The 25527-nt window shown below is 39.8% G+C and overlaps 1 protein-coding gene, 1 long non-coding RNA gene and 1 pseudogene across 2 annotated transcripts; 2 read left to right on the top strand and 1 right to left on the bottom strand.

Annotated features, from left to right (window-relative positions):
- Nucleotides 1-3871: 3871 nt before the first annotated feature.
- LOC144705242 (catalytic/ hydrolase) lies at nucleotides 3872-10390 on the bottom strand. Its single transcript, XM_078577828.1, has 10 exons — nucleotides 10190-10390; nucleotides 10051-10119; nucleotides 6326-6405; nucleotides 5944-6043; nucleotides 5813-5866; nucleotides 5657-5734; nucleotides 5479-5576; nucleotides 5346-5400; nucleotides 4228-4349; nucleotides 3872-4105 (listed from the first exon to the last, which is right to left on the bottom strand). Exons 1-10 carry the CDS (start codon nucleotides 10367-10369, stop codon nucleotides 3946-3948), a joined length of 996 nt encoding a protein of 331 aa, XP_078433954.1. The 5' UTR covers nucleotides 10370-10390; the 3' UTR covers nucleotides 3872-3945.
- Nucleotides 10391-12188: 1798 nt separating this feature from the next.
- On the top strand, nucleotides 12189-13780 carry LOC144705243 (uncharacterized). The gene is made up of 2 exons (XR_013582006.1): nucleotides 12189-13398; nucleotides 13532-13780. It is a non-coding gene; the product is annotated as an uncharacterized LOC144705243 (long non-coding RNA).
- Nucleotides 13781-14796: 1016 nt separating this feature from the next.
- Nucleotides 14797-23961, top strand: LOC144705989 (uncharacterized; annotated as a pseudogene).
- The last annotated feature ends 1566 nt before the right edge of the window (nucleotides 23962-25527 follow it).

The raw sequence follows: 25527 nt of genomic DNA, 5'->3' as shown, positions 1-25527 counted from the left end.
GTGTGTATGTGTGTCTTTATTTGTTTCTATTTGTCTGTATTTGTTTGTTTGCATGTGTTTATATGTGCGTACGTGTGTCTGTTTTTGTTCCTATTTCTCTCTTTGTTTGTGTGTCAATCTCTGTCTCAAAATGTATGTTTTTGTCTATTTTTTTTGTATCTCTTTCTGTCTATATTTGTTTGGTTTTCTCTATGTGCTTATTTGTCTATCTATTTATTTGTGTGACTGTGTTAGTTTGTATGTTTGTTTTTCCACATGTATATGTGTTTTCTTGTCTGTTTATTTGGCTTCATGTGGGCCCTTCCTGCTTCTCATTTTTTTTATGTCTGTCTATTTTTTTGGTTCTCCTTCTCTCTATCTTTCTATGTGCACGTCTATCAGTGTGTCTATGTATATGCTGATTTGTATCCATATGTCTTTGTGTATGTTTGTCTATGTTTCTATCTATTTATCTTCACGTCTCTAAGGCGTGTGCCTGTATTTCTATGGGTGAGTCTATTTGTATGTTTGTATTTTTGTTTGTTTATGTGGTTGTGTGTTCCTTTTTTTATCTATATGTACGTTTTATGTTTGTATATTTGAGTGTTTGTTTGTTTGTCTGTGTGTCCGTCTCTATGTTCCTGTGTTATCTGTATGTGTTTGTGTCTATTTGTGTGTCTGTGTGCATTTTGTTTGTTTATCCATATGTTTGTCTCTTTATAGGAGTGTTTTTTTATCTTTCTGACTATCTCTGTCTACCTCTGCATTTTTGTTTGTTTTTTTACTTTTTGTCTATTTCTGTTAGTGCTAATTTTTCTATCAATTTGTGAGTTTATATGTTTGTTTATCTATCTGGGACCCTCTTTGAGTGCTTGAATTCCTATCTGTGTGTATGTATTTGTCTGTCTATTTATCTCCCCATATTTTTTTTCTGTTTTGTTTGTTTGTCTTTCTCTCTGTGACTGCCTGTGTGTCTATATGTAGGCATGTATGTGTGTGTAGTTTCTGTGTGTCTATCTGTCGGTCTGTCAATCTGCTTCTTCGTATTATCTGTTTTTGCATCTGTATGTCCACCTTTCCATCTTTTTCTGGGCTCCTTTTTGGTTTTCAATGGTTCCAGAATTTTTTAGATGTAAAAATGGGTACTGAGTTATCGTCTAGTCCATTTTTTGCTCCAAACTCTTGCCAAAGGGAGTCAAAAAAACATTTTATGGGTTCCTTGTTCGTTCTTAATTGTCCTGGAATTTTTTTATAAGAGAATTGCAATTGATTCATCTTGTAGTCCATCTTTCTTTCATAACTTTTGCCAAGGGTTGTACTGCCAATGAAGTTCCCGGGAGGTCACCCATTCCAAATTGCTCACGTCTTGGCACACTCAACTGTTGAGTTTCCTACCACTGTTTATTAAGCCCGTATTCTATCTCTTTCACTAGCCATCCTTTCCATTTTTTTATTAAAAAAATAACATTATTCATTGAAATAAAAATCTTTCCGCACAGGAAGATTATCTGTCACATTACGACAGAGACATGATGGGGAAGGATGAGAAGGGATTATGTTTATCTTTAGTCTACACTGTACTTTCCTCATTTTGGATTTTCTAATGTGTTTGTATCCAATCCTGAATTTTTTATATGGCGTTCTTGCAGTTTTCAATTCATTCTTGCATTTTTTTGGTTCTTTCTCCCTCCAAACGTCATGACGCCTTGAAGATTTGTTTCTTTTTTTTTTCTTTTTTTTTCTGTACTTCATCTTATCATAACGTCTGAAATAGCCATGCCAAGGTGTTTCCTCGGATCTAGGAAAAAATGGATTGCAACAGATGGAAAACTCTTTGCTCCAAGAAAACAGAAGAATCCTATTGATTTACACCATGGAAACAGTAAAACTCAGTAGAAAACGGTAAATTTACCGGAGGTTTGGTGAGGCTTCCAGGAAAGAACACCCATCTATTTCCCACGTTCTTCACCTGCCTTAAAAACAAGTACACATCTGTTCCCATATGTTCTGATAACTTTTGACAGGTTGGCTGTGATTCTGTGAAGAAAAACGCTGAGCTGTTTTTCTTGATCAGGAAAAACTATGGACGGATCGTTCTGTCGATCAACACATTGTTTCGATGTGTCGGTGATGCAGATCAAGTACAGACACGTGATGTAGAGAGAGGTTGAAGCCTTTTTTCACGCGCTGAATCCGCCATTGATGAGAAACTCCAATTCCATCGCTTTTTTCCTGCAGTTCTTCACGGCAGGTTTTTAATGAGCAAATCAAACACTTTGCCGGGCTGTGTGGTTGATTGAGCTCCGCGCCGCCCACCGGCCCGCGGTCGGTCAACTCTCTCTCCATCTCTAAATCTTTATCTTTCTATCTCTGTCACTATCATCATCTCTCTTCTGTTTCACCGGTTGTGTGGGGGGGATGGGCTTTTGTCGGATTCAACGTGATGGCATATGCCGCTGCGCCATCCATATCTATCTCTTTCTCTCTCTACCTACCTCTCTGTCTCTCTCATCAAGAACCCGTATAAGTAGCCGCCGCGTCGCGGGGAGTCTTCTGTAGTTGTGTGTGTGGCAAAGGTTTGAGAGAGATAGAGAGGGAGGAGAGATGTCAGGTGGGAAAGAGAGAGGTGGGTCTAGAGAGAGAAAGGACTGGCTGGAGAAGCTCGTCCACCCCGTGAAGAGGGCCTTGGTTGCCGTCTCTCCCCGCAGCGGCGCTGCCGGAAGAAAGAACGGTGAGATTTTCTTCAATTCTTCTTGAGATTTTCACGACCCCAGGGTTTCTCTCTCTACCCTCTATCTCTCTCTCTAAAGATGATGATGATGATGATGATGATGATGGGCAGGGATGGGGATTCAGAGCCTGGAGGACGACGTGCAGGGATGTGGGTATGAGGATGTGCAGGTGATGTGGGAGATGCTGACGGAGATGGAGCAATCCACGGCTGCGGCCAGGCGCCGGAAATGAACGGCCCAGATCAGCCGCAGCCACTCTTTCCTCCTTGTTTCTCTCTCTAGCTTAGGGCGGCGGCCCTGTTGTAAGATGAGTCGACGGAGATCGGCTTGTTCTTGCAAAGAAGTGGCTGTTTTAGAGCCCTTTTTTTTTCAAACTTGTCCACTGGTCACTGTTTCTCTCTAGCAGAGGGCAGCAGCCCTGTTGTAAGATGGGTCGACAGAGATCGACTAGTTCTTGCAAAGAAGTGGCTGTTTTAGAGCCCTCTTTTTTTTTTCAAACTTCTCCATTGGTCTCTGTTTCTCGCTCCAGCAGAGAGCACTGTTGTGAGATGGGTCGACAGAGATCGGCTAATTTTTGCAAAGAAGTGGGTGTTTGAGAAATCCCCTTATTTCCAAACTTCTGCATTGGTCACTGTTTCTCTCTCTAGCAGAGGGCCGCACCCTGTTGTGAGATGGGTCGACAGAGATCGGCAAGTTCTTGCCGAGTAGTGGCTGTTTTAGAGCACCCCCTCGCTTTTTTCCCCAAACTTCTCTATTGGTCACTGTTTCTCTCTCTAGAAGAGAGCAACACCCTGTTGTGAGATGGGTCGGAAGAGATCGACTGGTTCTTTCAAAGAAAAGGATGTTTACGAGCCCTTATTTTTTTAAAATTTCTCCAGAGGCCATTGTTTCTCTCTCTAGCAGAGAGCGGCAGTGCTGTTGTAAGATGGGTCGACAGAGATCGACTAGTTCTAGCAAAGAAGTGGCTGTTTTAGAGCCCCCTTTTTTTAAAAAAATTCTCCCCAGACCATTGTTTCTCTCTCTAGCAGAGAGCGGCTGCGCTGTTATAAGATTGGTCGACGGAGATTGACTAGTTCTTGCAAAGAAGTGGCTGTTTTAGGGACCCTCAGTTTTTTCAAACTTCTCCACTGGCCACTGTTTCACTCCACCAAAGACTTACATTATCCGAAAGGTCAACGCAGCATTTATGAGAAGTAAGAGAAAGTACTAAAGTGGGAACATAGGAAAATATAAGTTATACGGCTGGCCTGGGGAGATTATCAAAGAGACGAGTGGCTGTTCTTCCCATAATCCAGTCCACATCGTCGGAGGTCAACGGAATCTGAGCCGCCGCTTCCAACACCGCTTCCTTGGCTCCCTTGTAACCACATTCTGGAACAACAAAAGGGAAATCGCTGCGCAAACCCAAAAGTCAACGCTCAACTCAGAACTACAGAAACCCATAATTACAGATCAACAAAATTCATACAGAAGTGAATATTATAAATACATGTAGAGAGAGAGAGAGAGAGCTTGCCTTCCCCACATTATGCGATGGGGACCAAAAGAGGAGACTGCTTGAGAGAGGAGATTGGCCATGTCAGAGTAAGGGAAAGGTCTCTTGGAGAGGCGGAACAAGGCGCTGAATTTGACATATATCTGCGTCAGAGTATATGTATTAAAACATATATCTGAATTAACATATATCTGAATTAATATATAATGGCTCTATTAATATCCCAGAATGAGGACCACCGGCGTAAGTGTATTAAAACACCATGTGGATATCACTTCTGGTGGCTTCTTCTTCCAGCTCATCCGTGAATACCGCGTGGTCAAACCCCCACTTAAATGCAAGTGATAGATAGAGATAGAGAAGAGAGAGTTACCTGAGGAAATCCGTAGAGGGAGATTGGAAAGAGAGAGAGAGGGCGTTACCTGAGGAAATCTAGAGAGAGAGGGAGGGAGAGAATTCCTTGGGGAGTCTAGAGAGAGAGAGATTTACATTGGGGAATCTAGAGAGAGGAGGGAGAGAATTATCTAGGGAGTCTAGAGAGAGATTTAAATTGTGGTAATCTAGAGAGAGGAGGGAGAGAATTATCTCGGGGAATCTAGAGAGGGAGAGATTTACCTTGGGGAATCTAGAGAGAGGAGGGAGAGAATTATCTAGGGAGTCTAGAGAGAGAGATTTACATTGGAGAATCTAGAGAGAGGAGGGAGAGAGTTATCTGGGGGAATCTAGAGAGAGAGAGATTTGCATTGGGGATTCTAGAGAGAGGAGGGAGAGAGTTATCTGGAGGAATCTAGAGAGAGAGAGAGAGATTTACCTTGGGGAATCTAGAGAGAGGAGGGAGAGAATTATCTAGGGAGTCTAGAGAGAGAGATTTACATTGGAGAATCTAGAGAGAGGAGGGAGAGAGTTATCTGGGGGAATCTAGAGAGAGAGATTTACCTTGGGGAATCTAGAGAGAGAGAGTTACCAGGGAGAATCTAGAGATAGAGTGGGAGAGAGAGAGAGAGAGAGAGAGTTACCCTGGGGCACTAGCAACAGTAGCAAGAGAGAGAAGAGAGAGAGTTACCTGGGGGAATCTAAAGAGAGAAAGTAACCTGAGGGAATCTAGAGAGGAAGAGAGAGAGAGAAAGAGAAAGAATTACCTGGGGGAATCTGGAGAGAGAGAGAAGCTCAGCGAAGGCCAAACTCTCCTTGCCCCTGACGTGAAACAAATTCATATCAGATTATGAATGATGGTGCGGTCAAAATAATAAAGCCCATCTATAAATGACCCACTCTTCTGGCTTGGTGAAACCCATGTGATCAATCAACACAACTGTCGAAGGGAAATTCGTGCAGAGCTCCTCAATTTCTGAAATATGTAATCCAAGGCCCTGAAAATGAAATATCATTTGGATTATGACTGAATACCTCATAACCAATAGTTGAAATGCCATTGGAGAATATCACGAACCTTCATACACATGAGTCCAACAGGCACATTAAGTTCTCCGGCTTTAGCGAAGAGTGACTTGCCTATTTCATTCGTCATCTGCAACCATCATACAGATATTTTTCCAACAAAGTGAGGAAGAAAATTCCAAAAAAGAAATTAAAACAACGATGGCACCTTTTGACCTAACGGCCATATGTATGGATTAAAACGAACGGCACGATATCCATCCTGAAAGATCGAGATTGATTGAATATGTCAGGCAAACCTAAAAAAAAAAGACGCGGTTCAGTCCTCATTGGAGTGACCTTCAAAACCAATTGCTCTAGCAGGGCGACTCCGCTACCACTGTCTGAGGGGTTCGCAAGGCAACAACCAATGAACTTGGATGGGTATTTCTTCAAGACACTGAAAAATTATCATCTAAAACCTTCAGACCTGCCCGATCCAAATATTTTTACTGATTCCTTGGTTGAAAATGCCGGGGTTTGAATAATACTTATTTTCCATTTAAAAAAAAAACTTATTTGCGTCACCATCCAAAATCACATGATATACAGTAATAAAGTAACACACAGATATCAAGAAGCCACAGGCTCTTTCAGCCAATCGGAAAAATATATTTACTCTGATCAAAACGGCTGAAAAGAGTTGCAATGATTCAAATACCACAATTACGGTAATACTGACCTTGTCACATAAGAATGGTCAAACAAGTGATTAATTGGCTGCACAATAAGTGCTCCATCAACACCTGCTTCATCCATGCACTACAGCGATTGGCAAAATGTAGAAGAATGAGAAACGGAAGGATATGAGATATAGGAAAAATAAATTAATAATAGAAGACGATGAAAGGACAAAGACACCATATCCCCACTCAAATGTAAATAAAGTACCATTCATTGGCCATTTATGTTAAATATAGATCGACATTCAAAGAACCGATCTTATACTGAGGAATACATTTTCTTCGAGTCAATTCTATATTTAGGCAGTGAGAGTCCTTCCCGTAAACAGCTATGCATCCGCCTTTATCAGCTCAATTATCCACATTTATAAAGAAGTTGCATCAAAAACAGTTTTGCATCAATTTCCAAAAAGGCAACAGACATTTTTTTTGTTAAAAATAATTATTAATCTTTTCAACAGTATAAAATAACTGATCAGCTAAAAGAAGACGATACTTGAAAGAAGTGTGCATTTTTATAGATCATATCAGCTGCCACTGCCAGCCAGTCTCCTTCCAATCCATAATATAAGTGTAGTCTTCTGCTACTAACCTGACTTTATATCTTTCCAGGGTTTCGTCTGTGCTTTATTTTGTGGTGAACAACAATTTGCAACCAACCAGTTTCTTGCTGGCATCTGTGAATTAAGTTCACATGCGTCAATCTTCTTTGATGTCTTCTTTTATTTATGAAAAAGCTTATCACCATTTCTCATTTTATATTATCTCAAGTTTTCCTGGGAATTCTAACTTCATTCATATTTCTCAGGAGGGTTTAAATTATTATATCTCGAGAATTAAAACTATTTATCTGATAGAGGATGTAACTCCAGCAGTTTCTTAATCCGCCCCATTGCGAAATCTGCCAACTAAATTGTTCTTAACAACTGGATACCTCTTCTGCTGCAGTATCTTCACTTAGATGCCAAACAAAGTAAAATTCAGACGTGTTGTCAACTAAACTACAGGTACAGATGTTTATGAATAATCAATGGCATATTGTGATAGGGTCCTAACTCAGACCTATCATAAAGAGAAAAGAAGATGGTACCATTCGTTGAACATATTGGAGTCTACATTTATCTCTTCAAGATAGGAGGTGGTGGGAATCCTACATATAAAAAGAGACAGATCACCGAACTGGCATCAATTCATTTCTCAAGAAAATGACTCAGTCTTGGCGGTAGCCGGAGATCTTCCAGCTCAGGGGAAAGAAACGTCAGATTTGGCCATCGCTCCTGTCTCTTCATCTCAGACATTACATATTCTCTACCTTTATTACTCACTCAATCCGATCAATGGTTTCATCTACAAACATCTTATGGAATACTGCCATTCTTGAATTGTGGGAAGGAAATTTGGCTTCCTTGGTGGTGATTCTTATAAGATCCAGGGTCGAATCATATTGCTGAGAGAATCTTCCTCCCTCTAAACCTGCTTTGTACTTAGTCGATTTCCCTGGTTGCATAGTACTTAGTCGTACTGACCAATGCAAAACCAACTTATTTTCCAGGAGGAAGAGGCACTAGCCAGAAAGAATGTCAAGTTAGATTCCTATCGAATAAGGGGGAAGAGAAAGGTCCAAACAGAGGAGGCAGGAATCAACCGCTTGAAGATACAGTAAAAGTAGAGATGATCACCAGGGCAGGGGATCTTGGGTGTGGGGAGGGAGGGGGGAGGGACCAAGCTCATGACGAGGAGGGGTTGAGTCAAGAAAAACTTATTCACTCTTGGCTTCCCCCCTCAAAGGACGGGTTTGTGTGATTTAAATGGAAACAAACACACAAAAGAAAATGACCAAAATGACTTTAATGGGCAAAAGTACCAGAGATACCCTACGGGAGAGATGACTACATTAGACATAATCCTCTTAACGTATACCAGAGCTGTGTTTTCGGCTGGAAGGTACTCTTCCTCAAACCAATGGCTAAACCCTCTTCCAAACTATGATGATAAGAATGCATGGATTCTGGTGCTTCTTCATCAATCAAATAAGGTCTAGAGTCCGAATTTTAGGCAGACAGCACTCCCTAACTTGGTTGACATTAAACAATACCCAATCATTGCCGTGAAATATATAATTCCAGCCCATGATTCTAAATTGGAATTACAAATTGATGTGCTGATAATTCAAATGATCGGAGACCACATCCTTGTCATAATAAAAAGCCCTTTCATCAAATATAGAATTTCATTGACAAAGAACTTTGTGTCGGAGGATGATGATATCTGTAGACTTTCTGGGTAATGTACCCAACAAATAGTCTTTCAGTGGCTCTAGATCCAGGTTCGTGAAGTCATACGAAAGAACAAATGAAATGCAACTTAAATTATGTGGCCTTAAATAGGCATGTAAATTGGCTGTATCAAGCAGAGCTTCCAAAACCAATATTTGAGATGGCATTCAATTGATAAATAGACTGCAGCGAGTACAACATCACTCCACAGAAAACCAGGAACATTTGCTCGTAACAGATGACATCAAGTAACATCTTTTGTAACAGTTTTCAAAAGCAATATTTGAGGTGGCATCTCTCTCTCTCTCTCTCCCTCTCTCTCTCTCTTTCTCTCTCTCTCTCTCTCTCTCTCTCTCTCTCTCTCTCTCTCTCTCTCTCCCTCTTACAATCTTCTCCCCTTCATTTTTTTTGAGGGGAAAAAGGAAGATCGCTGGTTGCTATATTTCTTTCTCAGTAGGGAATTTTTTTTTGGGAAAGAAGCAAGAAAGTTTAAAATTGTCAGTGTGGTTAAGTAGATTCATTCCCTAGGATTTTGCAGTTATGATCTATTTCATATCGTTACTTAATTTTTTGAATACCGGCATTATGGTTTTGGTCAACGGAAATCAGTCTTCTAGAGTATCGATTTAACTTGTTCATTATCAGAATCATTAAAATTTAAAAGTAGATGACATTTAAATGGTAGACGAAGCTTGTACGGAAAGAAGTTACGATATGAAATAGATCATCATTGAAAAATCTTAAGGAATGACGCCACTTAACCACACTGAAAATTTAAAATCTTACTGAGAAAAAAATTAGTCAAAAAACTACCCATCTTCCCACATGGAACTATTTATGGTATAGTGTAGATTATTTATTTAATATGAATTATTAAACATCCTTCGATGAGTGAATTCTTAGGCAAACGCATACATTCCCCCCAATAGATAATCCATTCTGTGGTTAGGCAACGAGCCCTTCCATTAACAGCTAAGAATGCAGCTTCATCTGTATCATACGTAACGGAAAAGCACATCGGAGCCAATTTTGCTTAAATCTCCTTCACACTAAAATGAAATAACTTTAATTATAAAATTATATTATTTTCAAGAGTATAAAGAACTAAAAGTAAACCATAGTTACATAGAGGACGAACTTCGTAACACAAGCAGTATGGATTTGATCCTAAATATAAATAACTGGGTACAGTTACAAAGCCCGATAAACAATATTTCAAGATCTTACAGACAAATGAAATAATCAGCGTACCCATTTTCCACAATTAAATTAATTTTTCATGCTAAACATGAAAGATACTGATCAAGATGTTCATTTGCTCACTCAACGCCAATCCAATACGAAAAACCCCAAGTTCGTATAGTTAGAGATGAAGACATGCGTCTTCCAAATATCCAGGAGAAGTTCTAGGGTTCACCAGAAATGCTTCAGTTAAGAGCTATAGTAACCTGCAGCAGAAAATCGACATGGCCGGGAAGCGTAGGCTCCTGCCCTGGATGGTAAGGGTACTTCAAAGCCTGAATTTGACAGAGAAATAACACATCGAATCAAATTCACACAATTGGGGAGCCACAGCACACCACTCACCTCCTCGGGAGAAGCCCAGACATGAAGATGAGAATCGAAGGTCTTGAAAGAGGAGGTAATCGACGCATCGATCGCCTTCGCGGTAGACATTCTCCTTCTCGACCGCGGTCGACTCCTCGACGAGAAAACCTTGCTGGAGAAGAAACACGGTAGACGCGTCGCAGCGACGCTAACGGCCATTGATACTCTTCAAGCTTCTTCCCACACCCTTCACTCATCTAAACTTCAGGGACGGACGACGGATGACTTTTTATGACGGACGGGACGGGCTTGACGTTTCGACCAATCGTCGTCCGTCATCCGTTCTGACTGAGACTTCTGGTCGTTGACGAATACGATGACGGTCTTCGTAGCAACCGTCCACAGCCAGCCCCTGAGTTTCCCATGTTGGCAGAAGATGGGATGGGACAGAACCTAAACCTCAATCCGTCATAATCTTGCAACTGGAAAGGATTACCTGATCCCGTTCCGTTCCATCATCAGACAGCTCAATTAGTCAATTATGAAGGATGAAAATCATTTGTCCATTCCGTCAATCCTATCATAGGGTTCCTTTATAATTTACTCACTTCAGTAGTCATCCGTCAACATCGTCGGACTATGAAGTCAGACTCTTCATCAATGACAAGTTTATAAAGTGTATTATATTGGTTGATCTTTATATTTTATATGTCATGTTTTAAGTCAGAGGAGCATGAAAATTTGGTGAAAAATGGTCTTTCTATCGGAAGAGAGACGTACCAAATATACTCGAGACTAGGGTTCGTCAAACATCATCCGTTGCATCTTTCATCACAGTGACGGAGGCATGACAGATGATGTGATGGTGATGGTTGATGTTTAGGGAGGCCATGACGGTGACGGAGTAGTGGTAATGGATGACATGATAGTGACAGATGGGCTCGAACAGTTGACATGATGACAACTTTGGTGAAGGATTTGTAAACGATGGAAAATACGCTCTTTTCTACAAGTTTTAATTAAAATTGACTTTTCTATGAAGTAAATAAAAAATAAAAGCTCTCTCCCTCTCCCTCCCTCTCACCTCCTCCTCACCCCCACCCTCTCCCTTTGCTCTCTCTCTCGCCCTCTCTCTCTCATCTCTCCCCAACCCTCTCTCTTTGCTCTCTCTCTCACTCACTCTCTCGCCCTTCCTCTCTCTCTCTCTCTCTCTCTCTCCTCTTCTCTCTCTCTCTTACTCTCACACTTGCTCTCTCTCTCTCTCTCACATTCTCCTCCTTCTCCCTCCCTCTCTCACTCTCGCACTCTCTCTCTCTCTCTCTCTCTACTTCTTCTTCTCCCTCCCTCTCTCACTCTCGCACTCTCTCTCTCTCCTCCTTCTCACTCTCTCTCAATCACACTTTCTCTATCTCCTTCTCCTTCTCACTCTTGCACTTGCTCTCTCTTTCTCTCTCTCTCTCTCTCACTCTCGCACTTGCTCTCTCTCTCTCTCTCTACTTCTTCTTCTCCCTCCCTCTCTCACTCTCGCACTCTCTCTCTCTCCTTCTCCTTCTCACTCTCTCTCAATCACACTTTCTCTCTCTCCTTCGCCTTCTCCCTCTCTATCTCTCACTCTCGCACTTGCTCTCTCTTTCTCTCTCACTCTCGCACTTTCTCTCTCTCTCTCTCACTCTCGCACTTTCTCTCTCTCTCTCTCTCTCTCACTCTCGCACTTTCTCTCTCTCTCTCTCTCACTCTCGCACTTTCTGTCTCTCTCTCTCTCTCACTCTCGCACTTGCTCTCTGTCTCCTTCTCCCTCTCTCTCTCTCTCTCTCGCACTTGACCTCTGATGGAGGACCATCCCGCTGACTCCGGCCCCACCCGTCGCCAGCCCAGTCGTGGAACCCGAGCCGACGTGAAGAATCCACAGTTCCACTATCAGGTTTGATGAGGGGCATCGTCGTCTCGCTACGTGTCCAATGTCTGGGTGCAAAATTTTATGGTTTTATGTTTTCATTGTTGTTGGACTGACGGGAGTTCCCTCCTGCGCGAGTACCAGCCTCCTGAATGTTTCTGTTCTTTGTATTTGATTTAGTGTCTTCTTTAGGGGAAGAGAACCATGTTGGGTTTCTCTTCTCCTAAAGAGTCCTCTTAAGGAAAGCCCAATAGGCTCTCCCTTAAGAGCCCAATAGGGCCACCTTCCCACAACTGCCACTTCCCCAATAGAAGAATAGAAGAGTAGATGTGGAGGGATAAAGTTATGGTTGAAATTTCAAAATTCCAGATCTCGTTTATGTTATTGGCAACTAATTTTTGGTTGTTCATCGTTCTACCCTGTTGTTGAAGAAGAAACCATCGAGGAGGAAGAAGAAGCAACATCTCATCTATTTCCCAGTGTTGAGAGTTGACAATCGCCAGATCCCCTCTGCGTCGACATTCGGCCGAATTGAACCTCTGTATCTCTGGGAATCTGATCAACCGTGAACGAATCAGTCGGTGACTTAGCTGCTCAAATTCAAGCCCCGTCCATCAGCTTCAAACGGAACCGTCCTCGAACAGATTTTGTCTTCAACTTAGAAGTTATCACTGTTGAGTCGTCAATTTGTTGGAATACCGAAGAAGAAAAGCATCCTGAAGAAGGAGCCTGTTTTGTCATGTTCCCCTCTGGTTAGATCGATTCAGAGGAATCAAAGTTTCTTAATTCCATCATCGGACAGCACCTTGCCGCTCATTTTCCTATTTCTCAGCATCTTTTCTTTTTTTCTCTCAACTGCTTGCTCCTCAATTCTACCGAACCTGCACTTGTGGACTCATTATTTTCTGTCATTCGGCCATCGATTGCATTTCTCCATACCTCCAAAACTTCCTCAGGTGTTAATTATCCTCATATTTCTCCACATTTCATCCTCCTGGTCGCCGATCTCAGAATTTCCAAGTGCTATAAGCGCCGCAAACGCACCCTTTTGGAGTCCAAGTCGTCGGATTTCCCATTGCCCTTGCCTTACGTCGTTGGGTTTGCTTGGGCCTCTTCTCCCTTGGAAGTTCAAACGATCATCGGATGGGGTGAATGGAGGGACGATGAAGGCGTTCTAAACATTGAATTAACTGCTGAATCAGAGTCATAGAGGATTCTATTGTGGCTATTTTCCTGAAGAAGCTGAGAGCCCTGATAGCACAACTACAATCGGATTCGAAGACGATCGGCCGGCCATTCTACTTAGCAGAAGCTCTTGGAACGATCTACTGTGTTACTGGAACGACGAGTCCAGGTCACATTCCCTCTTCCTTCTCATTTTACAATGTTATTTATCTCTTTGAGTGCCGATTACCGACTACTCTTCTGCTATGAGAGAGAATCTTACGAGAATTATAGGATTAGACACCATATCTGTTTTTTTTCAGAGAATTTCTTGACGGTGTCGGGCCTGATTGAGTATGTTGATGGTGTGGACGCTCTTGGACCAGACGTTCCCCACTCATCGTCTTTTGAACCATTTACGTTGATCATTGGAACCTTGATTAAGATGAAACCCGTATCGTGTCGTATAGTTGATCTATGTCTCGGATCATCGACAATCAATGTGCTTCTCGTTATTATTTTTCTCGAATAATCTTAATATTCCACGTCATTAACATTGCATTTTGTGTTTATCATTGATAAATTGCAAATTAACAGGATTAATTGATGAATTTTACATTATAGTTATGTGCTTTAATGACCATATTTGCATGTTATCATATTAAAATGAAGATAAATAACTTATACTTTGATTTTAGTATTATCTCTAATTTTTTATCATTTTTTTACATGGTAATTAACCTCATTTCATTGAATAAATATTTTTTAAAGGGCCCTAACTACTTGGCTAAAGGTTGGTAAGGGGTTTTCTAATATTTCTGGAATTTTTCCATATTTGTTTATAATTTTCTGACCATTATTTAGTCAAGAAATGACGTTGAATTAAAAGAATTGATATTTATTAATTTATTTAATATTTAAAAATGAATTTTCTATTAAATAGGTGGCATCACGTCATTCGCGAAAATTCGCGAATGATTAGAAGCGTCAGAATTATTGAATGATTAGCTCATTGTGGCATCGCGAATCGCGATGCCATAATGAGCAAATGATTTATTCAACAATTAACGTGGCACAGGCGGCGACAAAGGTATGTTTTCATTTTTAATAAATACCTGCGTCGGTTAGCCGCATGCATTAAATGCACGCGACAACCAACACACGCTTTATATGATGATTCTTTGTACATGAATCGGTTAGCTGCATGCATTTAATGCACACGCTAACTGATGCACGTGTGTTAAAGAATAAAAATTACGCGCGCTTTTAATTATGAAAGCCACAATCGGTTAGCGCGTGCATTAAATGCACACGGCAACTGACACGTGGGTTAAAAATCAAATATTGCGTCTGCTTTTGTCGTTTTGTGTTTTTAAGAAAAATAAAGAGAAGGGACGACGTGGCATTTTTATAGCCATTTAAATACAGGAATCGCATTCAAATCATTGTGTGCGGCGGATGCGGACAACCACGTGTCGACACGCGATCCAAGGGCGCGAAAACAAGGAAAAAGAGGCTCAGCCAATCAGAAAAATCGGTTTTTCTATATAATGAAATGATCCTACGGCCTAGATTAATCTGCAGTAAAATGGTGATATCTTGAGCTCTAGCCGTCTGGTTGGGCTGCATGTTTGTCTTTTCCTCTACAATCCCTACGTTGGATCTTTAAATAGAGGTCTGGAAAGAGCAAAAATCACTTTTCTAGCTCTCTCAAGGATTTGGCTAGGAAGGACACAAGAGTTGCTTTGGAAGTCGACAATTCTTGATTCTGCACTCAAATCTGTAAGTTTCTGATTTGTATTTTAACCTTCATCTTGAACGATTCTGAAACGCCAAGGCATGGGCGAAATGCACATGCCCTAGAAGTGGTTTTGAATGAAATTAGCACTGCATCTTGATTCTGATTCGAGATCTGGTTTTTACTCTTTTGATTCTACATTAATTTGGAATATTTCTGTATTATTAGATTTTTAATTTAGCGTCGGATTTCACCTTTTCCCCAGTTTCTTCACTTTCTCTCTCTAGGTTAATTTGTCTAGTTTCTCTCTCTAGATTTCAATTTTTATTGTTTGGAAATTTAATTTAATATATAAAAAACCTAAAAACAAAATTTGATTCAAAAATTCATTCCTCTTGAAGTCCAATTTAAAAATCCTTTCTTGATTATTAAATTCCCAATTTTAATTCATAAAAATTGTCTTAAACTTTTATAATAATTGGGAAATTAATAATCCGAATTAATCTGATCTTATAATTGAAATAATTCTATCTTGAGTTTTTTGACCGAAATATTTAAAATCAAAATTAAGTTTTTTACTTGATTTTGATTGATTGAAAACATTATTAAGCATGATTAACGTTTATTAATTGCAAAATTAATTCATCTTTGAATTAATTCATTAAAATTGGATAAAAATTCTTACTTGCTGCCTCCCTGCAGTTCGACCCCTTGCTTTCTCTATATTCTATATTTATTGATTAAGGGTATTCATAAATTTTATTGTATAAGTCTAAATGTCAAATCAACGACATATTTACATGCATTTTTAGGCTTATCAATTGGCGCTGTTGCCGGGGAGGCACAGTTTGAATTTTAAATAATTCATCAGGAATATTCTGTTCTAGAGTGATAAAAATTTCTATATACATTCTTGAATTGAAATTCAATTTTGCATTTATTTTTTGGGAATTGTAAACGTATAGCGGAAATTGCAAAAATTGTCATTTCTCTCTATCTTATATTTGATTTTTCTTGTTCATTTAAGCTGATTGTCTTGCTATTTGTGTGTTTGATGTTGCATGCACAGTAGGAGGTCCTTGAACCTCTATCTAGTGAACCTTGAGACAATCAGTAGAAGTCCTAGCCTTGATAATATTTTTGAAATCTCCGAAGGGGAAATCAACAAATTTGTGAGAGAATGGAGGATAACCAAAATTGTAGAGCTGAACAAGGAATGAGAAGAATGAGATTGAGAGATTATTCTGATCCTGTAGAGAATGAAACTACCCTAAAATTTCTGCTACTTTACCTAAAAATGTTAACTTTAGAATTGACCCCAACATGGTCAATCAATTACCTACATTTTATGGACAATTTAATGAGGAGCCTTATGAGTTTTTAGAATAGTAAAACCAGATATGTTCTGCTTATAGTTATGCAGGTGTTCCTCAGGAAATTCTCAAACTCAGGCTATTTCAATTCGCTTAGAAAGATAGGGCCAAAGAGTGGTTCAAAGGAGTTGGTCAAGAATTTCAATCCTGGAGTGAGATGCAACCTAGTTTTTTAAAGAAATTCTATTCTTATGGAAAGACCACTTCAATTAGGAAGGCTATAAGAGATTTCTATTAAGGAACTAACACCCTTGGACAGGCATGGTAAAGATTTATGTCACTTACTAGGAAGTGCCCACGTCATGGAATTCCATCTCATGAATTAGTTCAAATTTTTTATGGTGGATTGAATGATCACGAGCGACACCTAGTAGATATATCTAGTGGAGGAATGTTCCTTGACACTCATGCAGATGAATCCATGAAACTTATGTAAAAGTTAGTGGAAGATTGGACATGTCGTCAAAGTTTTTCTAACACCAACCGAAATGCAAGTCCAAAGCATGGAGGAATCATTGACGTCAAAGTAGTTGAGCCAGAGATCAGAATGGATAAATTGGAAAGAGACATGAGTAAGATTGGTAAAACAATAGAAGATATGAGTAATAATTTTAAATCTTTTTTGCAGGAAACTAAAGGGAAGGCGAATACATATGAGGACAACAATTCCACTAACACCCCTTGTTGTTTTGTTCTAGTGAAAACATTCTGATGAATCTTGTCCTATGGCTGAACAGGTTAACGCATTTGGGAGACAATATGCAGGACATACTCAATGGAATGCAAGACCTAATCAGAATTGGAGCAAATGAGGAAACAACAACTTCGCATCAAAGCAATTTGCTCCGCAGCAATATCCGGAAAATTTTCAAAATTTTTCTAAGCCTTTTACTCTCATCCTAACAACAATAACGAAAGCAATAACTCAAATTTAATGGATTTTATCAAGGAAATGCAGGAAGAGAGAAAGAGCATGCATGAAGAAAGGAAGATGTTGATGTAGACCTTAAAAGAGCACAAAAAAGAAATTGAAATACTCAAGCGAGGAAAAGGCGTTCAAGCACAGCAACCTGCCTCAGAATGAAACGTAAATCAGAAGAAATCCTTCTAAGAGAAAGCCATCCAAGTTAACTCCCTACCCAGCCTAATATTAATCCGAAGAATATCATGTTGTGTGTAGGTAGGATTTTAGAATCATCATGTTTTGTATCTTCCAAAAATACTAATGAATCTTGCATTAGTGAAAATAATAATGTTGCATCATGCACTAGTTTTACGAATAATTTTTTATATAGTTGTGAAGAAGATATGAATAAAAAAAATAAGGATGAGCAAGTGCATGCAATTTCAAATCTTAGAAGTGGAAAGGTTTTGTTGGATCCTCATGAAAAGGGTGTAGGATTGCATGAAGCTAAAGAGAAATAAAATGGAGAGATGGAAAGTGATCAACAAGATAAGGTTTGCCAGGATGAGGAAAGGCATCCAAGAATGGCAGACCCTTATCTAGTTGATTATAGACCACCCATTCCATTTCCTAGTGCATTAAATATAACCAAGCAAAAACCAGATAATTCTCATTTGCTTGAAATATTTAAAAATGCAACCATAACTATTCCCCTTACTTAGGCAATACAAAATATTCCTTACTTTGCAAAATATGTGAAGGAATTGTGCGCCCCTACTAGGAAGCAAAAAAGAGTACAACTTTATGAAAATATTAGTTCAATTCTATTGAATGATATTCTTAGAAAAAGAAGAGATCCAGGGGCTACTCTCATTAAATGTGAAATAGGAGGAATGGTTTTTAGCAAATCACTTCTTGATTCAGGTGATAGTGTTAACATATTGCCTAAGGCTTTGTATGATAAATTTAAATTTGGTGAACTTGAACGTATTTTTCTTGAATTACAATTCGCCGATGGATCAATTAGGCAACCTTATGGAAAATTAGATGTTATTGTGAAAGTAGAGAACTGTAAATTTCCTGTTGATTTCATAGTTTCAGATATGAAAATAACAGGAAATTTGAGCCATGCTCCTATTATTTTAGGTAGACCATTCCTAGCTACGGCAAAAGCCACAACGGATTGGGATAAGGGTATTATGGAACTCAAAGTAGGAGATGAGAAAATTGAACTATCCATCTCAAAATTAATGAAATACCCAATAGACACAAGTGAGGATATTTTTTTTTTAGGGTTGGTAGAAGAAGACAATTTTGATTTTGATCCGTGCTCTTATGATTTATTTTCTTGTGAATCTAAGGAGTATTTAAATGAAAATTCATCTGTGCCAGCAAATATTTCATTACATTCTGAAATTGAGCTTAAACCTTTACCTTCGTCTTTGAAGTATGCTTATTTAGGACCATGCAATTCTTTTCTCGTAATTATATCATCATTGTTATCCTCTGAAAAAGAATTAGAGATTTTAGATATTTTATCTACTTACAAATATGCTATAGGATGGAAAATAGATGATATTAAGGGCATTAGTCCAAACATTTGTGAGCATAGAATTTTCTTAGAAGAAAATTCTAAAGTGACAAGACAACCTCAAAGGCGACTCAATCCGCACATGTTGGAGGTTGTTAAGGAAGAAATCATGAAATGGCTAAAAACTGATTTCATATATGCCATTTCAGATAGCCCAAGGGTAAGTCCTGTACATGTAGTACCTAAGAAAACTGGAATAACAGTGACAAAGGATGAGAATGGAAATGAAGTTCAAACTAGAGTGGCTTCTAGTTGGAGAGTATGCATAGATTACAGGAAGCTTAACTCGATAACAAAGAAAGATCATTATCCATTATCATTCATTGGCCAGATTCTTAAAAGACTTTCAGGTCAAAACTTTTATTGTTTTCTAGATGGATATTCAGGATATAACCAAATTGAAATTAACAAAAGTGATCAGGAAAAAACAACGTTTACATGTCCAGTAGGTACTTTTGCATTTAAAAGGATGCCTTTTGGGTTATGCGATGCACCAGCTACTTTTCAAAGATTACGACTGCTATGTTTTCTGATTTAGTAGGGGATTGCTTAGAAATTTTTATGGATGATTTTTCAGTTTTGGTTCATCATTTGATAGTTGTTTATCTATTTTACCAAGGTGTTGAAGATATGTGTACAGAACAATCTGGTGCTAAATTGAGAGAAGTCCCACTTCATGGTTGTAAGAATTGGTGGCCTAAAGAGCCAATCAAAGTACATTCTTGAGTTTATAGTTAATTCTATCGAGACTCTTGTTTTCATTATTTCTATATTGTACATATATGATTAATGAAGTCCCAGGTAATGTCCATATGTTTGAGTGAATTATGAAGAGTTCATAATTTAGGGATCACTAGACTCAAAGGACATTAACCTAAACAATCCCATTCGAAGGAAGTCTAGTAAGGGACACTAGATATTCCGGAAAGAGTGGTGACATCTTTCATGATCACTTGGATGATGATAATGGCCGTTCCCAATAGCCATTTGTGTGATGACACTAATGATGGATGTCAGGTGCTTCTTGGTAAGAAGAAGTTCACTGTATTGATCCGTATGAATCACCTGGATGGTTAAACATCTAAGTCAACCAGGAAGATTCATGTTGTCATAGTATCAATGGTCCTTTGACCTAAGGTATCAAAGATATCTTGTGATGAAAGTTGTGCTTTGATCATGTTGACAAAGGCTTCTATTTAGAGGCCCGGTATAAATATGATTGGGCACTTCTAGAGTATCATGGAGGTAATTGAATAGCGATTAGGAATCATTCAACTCGATGAATAGAAGTTATGGTCTTACTAATAGATTGCAGTGAAGCTCTGGCCAGAGTAATAAAGGAGATTCCAATGATGTGATTCATTGGAGATCTCTTATGCAATCATATTAAAATTGATTCATATGATTGGGATTTGACTGAACCACCATATCCCAGATATCAATCATGAGATCATTAATGAATGAAGGACTATATTGATATGGTATTGATAACAGAAAGGTTTTCATGAAGCAAAATGCATGGATGAAATTCATTTGTCTTCTAGGCCAATGCAAGTGAAGCTTGTCCTTATGGCATGGCAGGAGACTCAACTAACCAATTAGGTTAAATTGGTCAAGGTCAATTAAATTATAAGTGAGTTATGAATTTAATTGACTGGTAAGTTGATTGGATGATCATCAACTATTAGAGTCATTAAACTAGAATGATAAGTGAACCTATAGGGTCACACACATAAGATCTTATGAGGTGAAGTTATAATTAATTGATGGCATAATGGAAATTAATGCCAAAGGACATGTGGAGAGCCTATTTAAGGAAATGTGGGCCTGGGCACAAGCAACCAACTCCAGGTCGAATTTGGTTCTCTCTCTCATCTTTTCTCATCCCCTTCCTCTCCTACTCACTTGGAATTGGAAGAATTCCAAAGAGCATGCAAAGGAGAACAAGGAGGGGTCAAAGAGAAGGATCTGTGAGAGCACCAGTGAACTCACCTCCAAGGGAAGATCGTGTGGATACCGGTAGAGGCCAAACACAAGGGAGGCTCAAAAGTCCATCATCTTCTTCAAGAGGAAAGCTTCTTGGATCAACTTCAACCATTTCATCATTACCAATGGCAATGGTATGTTATTTATTTGCTTTATGATGGAAATGTGTTTCATACAATCATACTATGAATAGATGATTGTAATCCAGTTGAGTTTGAGGTTCAAGAAAAAGTTTCAAACCCCTAGAACTCATAAGAGAATCATAGAACGCTTCCGCTTAAGTCAAGTTTTTGACCAAGTTAGATATCAGAATTCTTTTAAATGGTATCAGAGCATGAAAGTAGACATCACAAGCTTTCCAAAACATCCAAGATCATCAAATTTGGATTAAAATTGGAGGAGTTATGATCATTTGAATTGTTGTGGCAAAAATGGCGCGCTTGGCGCGCGCAGCCTGGCGCACACCGCTGTGCTGGCGCGCGCCGCGGCGCTGGAGCGCGCGCGCAAGTGGTAACAGCGCATGCGCAAGGTAACCGCCAAGGTGGCGTTACGCGGCGTGTCATAAGATAACACGCCGCTTAGTGGAACCCGCACACTCCAATAAAAAAAAAAACCATTTTTTTAAATTTTAAAGGGGCGTGGGCCCCACGGTTATATTAAAATAACCTCCACCATGCCACGTCATGTCGCGTGGATAGCGGTCATTCGCGGACAATGGCGTGGCATGGTGCCACATGGACAGATGATGTGGACGGTGCCACATCGCCGAAACCCTAAATTTCAAAAAAAAGGAAGGGGAATGTTCTTCCCCAAATTGGGGATTCGATCCCGATCAAGATTGATCGTTAATATTTTTTTTTTTGTTTTGTTTTGATTAATCCTTTTGAAGGATTAGTCGATTGAATCTGATTCAATCGATGAAATCAAAAAAAAAAAATAATAATGGATCGCGGGATTAAAATCCCGCGATTTGTGTTCTTCCATCCGGAAGAACATTGTGTGAATCGAATGATCGCGAGAGAAAAAAAAGGGTTTCAATCCATTAAATCGTTAATGGATTGAGAATCGAAAAAAAATTTGTTTTGTTTTGGCGAATCGCGGATCAAATCGCGATTCAGTTCTTCCGTCGGAAGAGCGAACAATCATCAAAAAATAAAATTTGATTGATTGTTTTGATTTCATTAAGTTGTTAATGAAGATCAGCGAATTTAAAAAAAAAAAAATTTAATTAAAACACGAGATCGCAGATTTTGAATCTGCGATCGTTAAATGACAAACTGCTGCGCGGTGAGCACGCGAGCAGGTGCTGCGCGTGCGCGCGGCATGCGCGCGCCAGCGCTGCGCTGCGCGCAGCGCGCCTTGGCGCTGGCGCGCAGCGCGGCGCGCGCGCGCCTGGCGCCCAGCCGCGCAGCGCAAAGCGCAGCGCGCCTGCGCCACGCGGCGCTACTGCAGCGCGCGCGGCAGCGTGCACAGGCACTATGCGCAGCGCACGCGCACTGGCGCAACTCGCGGCGCGCCAGTCGCCCAGCGCGGTGCGTGCAGGCGCTGCGCGCGATGCGCCACGGCACCGCGCCAGGCGCTGCGCGCGGCGGCGCGCGCGCGCATGCGACTAAGCGCGCGCAGGCACAGCGCGCCAGCGGGCACAAACACCAAATTAGAAAATTTTAAAATAAATTTTTATGATTTATTGTTTCAATTTTCATGAGATTTTTCATTTGTGACTTCATTGTTAAATGAAAAATGTATTGTTTTAAAATAAATCCCTCAATTTTAAAATCAATGACTTAAATGCATGATTAACAAATCTTGCATGGTCCTCCTATGTTATAATCAATATTACATCTTGTGCATTGAGGGAATGATTGGAGTTACCCCAAATTCTCTTCCTAAGTGCTTGATGGTAATTATGATTAAGTATGTGATACAAGGCTTAACGATGAGGTAGCATGAATCTGATTGGAGTTACCCAGGGTTCTTGTGAACTCATCGGAAAGCAAGTAACATGGGTATGTCTTGACTGAAATCGATGGTTGTTTGGAGCTACCCCAGGCCATTCGAAAGTAAGGGACCGAATATGATTGGATGTCATAGGTGTATGAATCTTATGAGATAAGTTCCTCTGGAACATAATGTAATTGTTTGGAGTTACCCCAGATTACATTATGAGAAGGAGGATTCCGATCCCACGAGAAGATAATCAGAGTCTTGAGTAGAAAACATACTATTGAGGTTATGTTTCTTAGTGGGAGAATTAATGATTGAATTGACTATTTTTCTGCCTAATATAAATTTGTATGGTTTTCTCTATGTTTGATAGGATACCATGATGGGCCCTAGTCCTCTACGAGGGATTATGGAATCGCAAAAGTTGTGGGTCCAAATTTAGCTGACTGGCCGTAATCTCAGAATCATTCTGAAGAGCGAGCGCCCGTCTCTATGTCCTTGATGAAGATGAACCGAAATGCCGCCAGCGGTGCCCTGATGAAGAACTTATGAAGTTCGAAAGATACAAGCTAGATGTTGACATAGTTCAATGTTACATGCTTGGAACCATGTCAAATGAGTTGCAAAGGCAACATGAGGACATGCACCCTCGGACAATGTTGGCTCACTTACGTGAATTATATGCCAAGAATAGCCGAACAGAACGCTATGAACTTGCAAAGAATTTGTTCCGAGCAAGGATGCCCGAGGGGTCTTCGGTAGAAGCTCATGTTCTTAAAATGATCGGACTCATTGAAAGAATGGCTTCTTTGGGTTTCACATTCACTCCAGGACTTGATATCGATCTCATCTTGCAATCACTCCCTAAGACTTTCTCCTCTTTTGTTATGCAGTATAACATGGGCAAGTATGAAAATACTCGCTCGGAACTCCTCAATATGCTAAAGGAGGCTGAGGGAAACATCCTATCGGATAAATCCCAGGTTCTTCTTGTTGGTGAGACTAGCAAGAAGAAAAGAAAGCCCAATTTGAACTTTGTAAAGTACAAAGGGAAGAAAGCAAAGAAGGAGAACCTCAAAAAGAGGAAGAATGCTAATGTCTCAAAGGACAAGGGAGAATGTTTCCATTGTGGCATCAAAGGCCATTGGAAGCGAAATTGCAAGAAGTATCTTGAAGAGATGGCCGCCAAGAAGAAGCATGCCAATGCTTGGAGGTAAAATCAATATGATTGATTGTTACTTGTCTTCTTGTGATTGTTCATTGTGGGTAATAGATACCGGATGCACAACTCACATATGTAATGACATGCAGGTGATGACAAGTAAGCGCAAGTTAGCGCTGCGGGGAGATGGTGATGCGGCTTGGCAATGGGGCAAAAGTTGCTGCTATGCATGTGGGAAGAGCCAAGCTATCATTATCTCCTGATTTCTCGTTTTCATAGATGACTGTTATTATGCTCCGATATCGTATCGAACATCATTTCAGTTTCATGTCTCGACCTTGCTGGTTTCTGTTTAACCTTTGGAAACAAATGTTGTTTGATTTACTTTCAAAGTAAATTGGTTGCTACAGCTCCTTTAGTGAAAGGGTTGTATCTTCTAGACACGTCGAAAAAGCGAAATAAATCTAAATGTGACTTCTAAGAGAAGTGAACATGAGGTGAACCCACTTATCTATGGCATTGTAGATTGGGTCACATTAGCACAAAAAGAGTTCAAAAGTTGCATCAAGACAAAAGGTTGGGTGAGTTTGATTATGAATCATTTGACACCTCTGAACCTTGTCTTATGGGCAAGTTGCCAAAGCAACCTTTCAAAGGAAAGGGAACTCGTGCTAATGACATATTGGAACTAGTACATACTGATGTATGTGGTCAATGTCCACACAAGCAAGGGGTGGATATTCCTACTTCATCACATTCACGGATGATGTGTCAAGATACGGATATGTCTACTTGATGAGACATAAATCCGAATCCCTTGAAAAGTTTAAGGAATATAAGCTTGAAGTAGAGAAGCAAACCGGGAAAAGTATAAAGACTCTTCGATGCGATCGGGGGGGAGGATACTTAAATGCGAGTTCACCAACTTCCTAAAGGATAATGGGATCCTTGCGCAACTTACGCCTCCCTATACCCCACAATTGAATGGAGTTTGGGCGTAAATCGAACTTTGTTAGACATGGTTCGATCCATGATGAGCGCTGCCGAGGCACCACGTTTTCTATGGGGATATGCGCTGGAAACAACAGCATATTATATCAACATATTGCCTAGAAAATCCGTATCTTCTTCACCTTATGAGATTTGGTGGGAGAAGAAACCAAGTTATAATCATATTAAAATTTGGGGATGCTTGGCTCATGTTAAGAAACATGGTCCGAAGAAGCTAGAGTCTACTTTTGAAAGGTGCATGTTTATTAGTTATCCTAAGAATTCTTATGGATATTATTTCTATCGTTCTCAAGAGCAAAATGTTTTTGTCTCGAGAAGGGCAATTTTCTTAGAACAAGATTTCATCTTGAATAAGAAAGTTGGAAGTAAATTTGAGCTTGAAGAAGCTCAAGACCAACAAACGGAATTGAGATCTTCAGAAGATTCTCAATTGACAGAATATGTTGATCCCGATCATAAGAACCACGAAGGTCTACAAGGGTGACTAGAATCCTGACCGATACATTGGACGTATTGATGTAGAGGATGAGGAGTCAATCACCACTATGAGTGGAGATCCCTTGAGCTTTAAAGAAGCTATAAATTGTTCTGATTCCATGAAATGGAAAGA

Source organism: Wolffia australiana, chromosome 7, assembly GCF_029677425.1.
Source record: "Wolffia australiana isolate 7733 chromosome 7, ASM2967742v1".
In the NCBI taxonomy this organism is placed as follows: Eukaryota; Viridiplantae; Streptophyta; class Magnoliopsida; order Alismatales; family Araceae; genus Wolffia; species Wolffia australiana.
This window is presented reverse-complemented; position numbering and strand designations above follow the sequence as displayed.

Coding starts and splice junctions, on each gene's coding strand:
- LOC144705242 (XM_078577828.1), bottom strand. CDS start 10,369: ATGGCCGTTAGCGTCGCTGCGACGCGTCTACCGTGTTTCTTCTCCAGC. Junction 10,120..10,189: donor TCTGGGCTTCTCCCGAGGAG/GTGAGTGGTGTG, acceptor TGTCAAATTCAG/GCTTTGAAGTACCCTTACCA. Junction 5,401..5,478: donor GGTTTCACCAAGCCAGAAGA/GTGGGTCATTTA, acceptor GTTTCACGTCAG/GGGCAAGGAGAGTTTGGCCT.